Source organism: Heterocephalus glaber, unplaced genomic scaffold, assembly GCF_053883595.1.
Source record: "Heterocephalus glaber isolate CG9 unplaced genomic scaffold, H.glaber_assembly_v1.0 deba00001761, whole genome shotgun sequence".
Classification (NCBI taxonomy): domain Eukaryota; kingdom Metazoa; phylum Chordata; class Mammalia; order Rodentia; family Bathyergidae; genus Heterocephalus; species Heterocephalus glaber.
Window position 1 is genome coordinate 3290825 of NW_028258458.1, and position 6000 is coordinate 3296824.

The following is a 6000-nucleotide window of genomic DNA, read 5'->3' on the forward strand; positions in this document are numbered from 1 at the left end:
GTGATCAAAATGAATGTGTAATGTAAAAATTTTATTACACTTAAAGACACATTGCCATTTATCCCCCTCTAAAATCCAAACATACTTATCCCATCATTGTTGCCACTTTCTGAAGAAGTACTGTAAGTCTTCTTCTATGTCTTTTTTTTTTTTTTAGACATGGTCTTGCTATGTAGTTCAGGCTGGCCTCAAACTCACTATGTAGCCCAGGCCAGCCTTGAACTCAGAGCAATCCTCCTGCCTCAGCCTCCCAAGCGCTGGGATTACAGGGGTGCATTACCACGCCCAGCTTTCTATGTCTTTTACAAAGTATGATTTAAAAAAAAAAACTACAGTGAATGCTTCTGCTGAGCACCATCTAATAGAAAGGCAAGATTGTAAAAACACTAGGATTTAGCTCAGTGGTTTCGCCGCCTGCTACGCCAGCACAAGGACCCGAGTTCTATCCCCAGTACCCAAAAAAAACACTACAATGTGCCCTCATTTGGGAGATCTGGCACCACCATGCAACTTTAGATGTTCCCAATGTAGGGTAAACATTAGCTTTTTTCATGAAGAGTAAAACTTTCGGAAGGACATCAACACAGCCATAAAAGTACAAATAAAAACATACAAAAGGAGGTTTCCAGAACTCCTTCAGAAAGTGGCAAGAACTATGAGATAAGTGTTCAAACCAAGGGGGTATATTTTGGAGGTTACTGATAGCAACGCGTCTTTTATGTAAAAATTTTTCTAAATTTAAACATTCACTGTATATTATGATCACATATCATCAGTACACAGTCATTAAAATTAGTGTTCACAAATATTTTACTTAAATAATTCTTTGATACTTCAAAGCTTTCTTAAACCACTCAAATTCTGACCAAGAAAATCATATTCTAACACATAAGTCCCAAAATAAATTTCTGGAATGGTTTATAAAGTGGAATTTTATGGCAATAAGATTCTACCAATGAAATAAAAGGATGACAGGTCAAGAAAACCAACTTCACCCACACTTGACAAACAAACCACATTCAGAACTTAGAACCACACTGGTGCTCCTGTTCCCCAGAGGAGAGGTAGGGCAATCTGGCTCAATCAGGTAGCAAGTGAGGGAAACTTGGTCAACCAAACAAGTTCAGTGAGGCCCTTCATGCCCCCTTCTCAGTAGAAGAGGTTCGTTCCTCGAGGGCCTCCTTTCTCAGTATTCATCAAAGTGCCACTAGTCACTTGAAGGGCCTCGTCTATGGTGTCTTTCTCTGACATCATCGCTGACACAAAATGTGTGCTGTGTGCTGAATATCAACCAAATCCCCAGCACCAACTGGGTGTCCAAAAACTCAATTACAACACCACTCGGAGTAAGCACAGATCACACAGGTTCGAGATCAGGTCCCATCACCAGGAACCTACTGCAGCTTCCTGTACAAAGCAGGTGCTTGTTCTGTCTCCTCACCAATCCCCGAACTGCAACATCGACCGCCTCATCGCCTTACATTCAGATTATGTGAAAGGAGATGTCATGAACCACCCAAGACAGTCAGTATTTTAGGATCCAATGCAAGAAAATGTGGGCAATGACCTAATAAATTCTCAACATGGGCCCTTTTTGCAACAGAGAACAAAAGGTCCTTTTTTCTGAGTCAGACGCTCACTAGTTTTCTCAATTGGCACAAACTACACTGATTTCATCAACTTGTGGACGAAAAAAAGCCACCTGAAGAGTTTCACTTTTACTCAAGTCCTGTACTACTGCTAAACAGTTGTTTCTATTTCATGTATTTTTTGGTTTTTTGAGAGAGAATCTCCTTATGTCGTTCAGTCTGGCCTCGAAATCGCTGTAATCCTGCCTCAGCCTCTGCAGTGCTGGGGTTACAGGTGTGTGCCACCAGAGCCGGCTCCTAAACGGCGATTATTTAGGGGACTGCCGCCTCACAACACTCTATTCCAGAACAGCGGACGACAGTAAAGAAACACCATTCTCATCACCCTTAGACAACGGCCCATTTTTAACGTGGACAAACACACATTTCCCAGTTTCCCATTTTTGGTGATAAAGAAAGATGAGTTAATCAGTAGGAACAGCACACTTGTTTACGGAAACTCACCTCAAACCTCTCCTCTCCCACGCCCGGTTCCCCCTGCCCCTGAGCCCCCCCCCACCCCTTCTCGGGGGTCACCCCAACACAAGCTGACCTCAGGGGTCAGCTCACCCTGGGCCAGGAGACTCCAGCTCCAGCCCGGTACGGCCCAGCGGAAGCGGTCCCGCCCTCCTTTCTACACCCGAGAACCCCGCTTCCGGCCGCCTAGGAACCTGGGGACTCCGGGCAACTTCCGGGCTTGACGTTGGCTCTCGGCAGCGCCCGCACCCCGCGTCCCCGTCTACACCGCGCATGCGCGGGGCCGCAAGGACCCGGCAACCGGCTCAGGAGCTCGGCCGCGCCCCTCAGGACCGCAGGGCCAGCGCGGACGCCTAGGCGAGGACGAGGCCACGGGGAGCTCAACTCGCAACTCACCATTTCCAGTGCGGAGTCTCCTGGGCTTCCCACAGCGCACAGGTGGAGGAAACGGACCTCAACTCGCGAACGCGGATCAAAGACGCCACGAGCTGGAGCGGCTCCTCCCACCAGCGCACGTCTCAACGCCGGCGCGCGCCTCGGATTGGCTACTGCGGCGGATCCCGCCCTCTGCCCCCTTAGTGACAGGAAAGGGATTACTTGCCTTGCTGCAGGAGCCTGGGGCAGTTTCCAGCCCCAGCCTTTCCCAGTTCAGGTCTCCTCAAGGGACAGGGGGACCTGGCACAGCCTCTGGGGCAGTTGTATTTAAGCTGAACTCGCTCCTGGCTGTCCAGAGTGGGCCCTGCCTTCTTCGTGTAGTCAGAGGACCCTTCCTGTTACATCTCCTTGAAGTGGTGGCAAGTAAGCCCAGGGAATTACTGACTCAGTGCCCCATGGAGACAAGTCCTGACCTCAGACAGGACAGGAACAGTGGGGACTGCCAGACGTCACACTTCTCCATCTGGGCCTCAGGCTGTTGTTTCCATGGCCACCACGGCTGCCTCAGACCTCAGCTATCAATTGACCCATTTTCAGAGAAGAAAATGAACGGATCTCAATAATGGATATGATTGTTAACTTTATAAAGAAACTGGATATTTGACAGAAATACCCTGGAAAGCAATCGAAATGGGAAATAAGTATATATTTGATCCACTTGAAATCTCCTTTGTCCGGTGGTAGAACAAAAACCTGCGATCATGGCCAGGGATTTAGCTCAGTGGTGCCGCCGCCTGCCTCACAAATACAAGGTCCTGAGTTCGATCCCTGGTACAAAAAAAAACACAAAACATTCATTCAGAGCTTCAACGAAAGGTTCTCCTACCAAGCTTCACAGCCAGCCTGACTGCTGAAATGGAGCCTCCTACTGTGAGCCCAAAGTAAACCTAAGAAACGCCATCTTGGCCTGTGAGTAAACTCCCCTCATACCCCTCCCCTTAGAGAGTGCTGGAATTCCCGTAAAGATGTCGTTTGTAACTGCTCGTTCTGCTTCTGTAAACTTGCTTCATCGCTTCTCAGAAACGGGTGGTGCCAGGTGCCCCCCTGTAACCACAAAATGTCCTAACCTGACAAGATAGCTGAGTTATGAAAAATATTTTGCAACTGGTTAAGAACATGTTGACCCCCTTGAACGTCTCTGTTTAAACAACCTATAAAAACTGTGCCGTTCCCTGCCTCGGGGCTTCACTCTACTAGAGGGTGGAGTCCACACCCGTGAATAAACTCCTTTCAATTTTAACTTTATCGTTTGTCCCAGTGTTTGGTGATTTACTGACTCGCTTGGTACAACACCTACAACATCAATCCCTGGTGCTGAGACTCAGGCACAGAGAAATTTAAATCCAGGAGCTCACTATGCCCTGAGCTCCCTCCTCCCAGCATGGAAACTCTCACTTCCTTGCCTTAATATTCTCTGAGGGAAATTCTTACTTTAAAATACTCACCTGAAGGGCCGGGGATTTAGCTCAGTGGTTCCATCGCCTGTCTCGCAAGCGCAAGGACCCGAGTTCGATCCCCAGTACCAAAAAAAAAAAAAAAAAAAAAAAAAAAAGATACTCACCTGAAGAAACTGTGAAATTCATAAAGCCTTTCTCCAGGAGATGACCCAGAGGAGTGCTTAGCCTGGCCTTCACAGATTTCCTCCATATGTACGCATTACAGCATGAGTGCAGTGAGGACCACAGCTAGTATGTAAAGAATAAAAGATGGTTGAAGTAAAGGCAACACTGTTCAATTTGTTCTCATTTTCTCTGGATTAGATTCTTCGTAGGTTGTAACAAAATAGTAAAAGCAGTGATCTTATACATCGGGTATTCTGAAAAGTGCAATGAAAAAAATTACACAGAGAAAGCAGTATGACTAAGTGAAATGGAAATAAGGAGACTTGGTGTCACGAGACCCAAATATCAGGTTAATTTTAAATTACAGTGCACAACAGTCAGGGAAGATGGCAGGATGGGAATCATAAGCAATCTGCCTCCTCACCTTGAATACAATTTCAGCATAAGACTTTTTTGGATGAGTGTGTTTTGGGACTGTGGAGCCTACTAAAGCCTATAATTTCTACAGAAGAATTAGATATAATTTATGATCATCATGTATGTCAAAAATGTACCAATAAAATTGATTAAAAAGGAATTAGATATAATTCGGGCTCAACTTTACTCCATTTCATTCTTAGAGAAGTAGCCATTACCCACGCCCCAGTCCCCACTCCATGGAAGGCAACTGCATGACTTTTAAGAAGCAGCTCGCAGGCAGATGAGGGGGGTCAGAGTGAGAAAAAGAACTGTGCCCCTGCTTTGCTGGGACCTTTGCTCTCCTTTCTCATTTGTAATGGTGGGGTCATGATTAATGCATGTCACCCCATTGCTAGAAGGCTCCTGTCCTCTGTCTGATGTGAGTTCCAAGGGATTTAAAAGGCTAACTACTTTCATTTCCCCTTCATTTTCTCTTTTTCTCCTGGGAACAAGACAGCAAGGATGAGTTAATGCAAAACTAATCACATAAATGGACGAAATGAGAAAGTATAAACATGCAAGAAAGGCACAACTAAGAAGAATTTGGAAAATTCAATACATTCTTGATCTGGCTGTTCAGAGGCTCAGAGATATCCCACAGCAATTCAGGAAATGAATAGAAATGGAGCAGCAGTAGTGTAAGGATAAAGACCTGGTTTCCAAGATAACGACATTCTAATATTGGGATTTCTGCTTTTCCAGAGATTAGCACGATGCAAGCAAACAAATAGAAATATGGTTCATTCAAAGAAACAAAATAACTTGATAGAAACCCTCCCTGGCAAAGCCCAGTTGCTACATGTACTAGAAAAAATGTCCAAAACATTTGCTATAAATTTCTTCAAAGTGGCAAAAGAATGCATGGCCTAAAACAGTGAAGAAATTTGGTGAAAATGAAAATATAAAGATGTAAATTTATGAATGGAACTAAAGGAAAATTGTGGTCAGATAAATATAACTATTGTGAGAAATTCACTACAAGGGCTTATAGCAGAATCAAGGCATGAGAAAAATAACTAGTGAGCTTGAAGGTACGTGTATCAAAATTATTAAATTTAGAACAATGAGAAAATAGAATGAGGAAAAATGGAAAGAGTTCAAAGTACCAGTGAGATGCCAGTGAACTGAGGCATATATGCATGTGTTACTGTCAGAAAATATAGAGGGCAAGTAGGGAAGGAATGAACATTTCAGAAAATTATGCCTGAAAACTTACCTACCTAGGAGAAGTAAATGAATCCAGAAATCTAGAATCTCAACTAAACCCACTAAGGAAAATTCAAAGTCTGTTTTTGTTCCAGTATTGTGCGATTTTTGTTTTTTTTAAATCACTGTTAAAAAAAATAATAAAATTTTAAAAAATAAAATAAAATCACTGTTGCTTTGTAGTATAGCTTGAGCTCAGATGTTGTCAGGTGTCCTGCTTCACTCTTGTGGCA

The 6000-nt window shown here is 44.3% G+C and overlaps 1 protein-coding gene across 1 annotated transcript in view; it reads right to left on the bottom strand.

The window, feature by feature from the left end:
• Positions 1–2612, bottom strand: part of LOC101711559 (uncharacterized) — a 48498-nt gene extending 45886 nt beyond the window's left edge. The window contains exon 1 of the mRNA XM_004873314.4: positions 2502–2612. Within this exon, the coding sequence (XP_004873371.4) occupies positions 2502–2504 (3 nt within the window). The 5' untranslated portion in view covers positions 2505–2612. The remainder of the gene's footprint in view (positions 1–2501) is intronic.
• Between the last annotated feature and the right edge of the window lie 3388 nt (positions 2613–6000).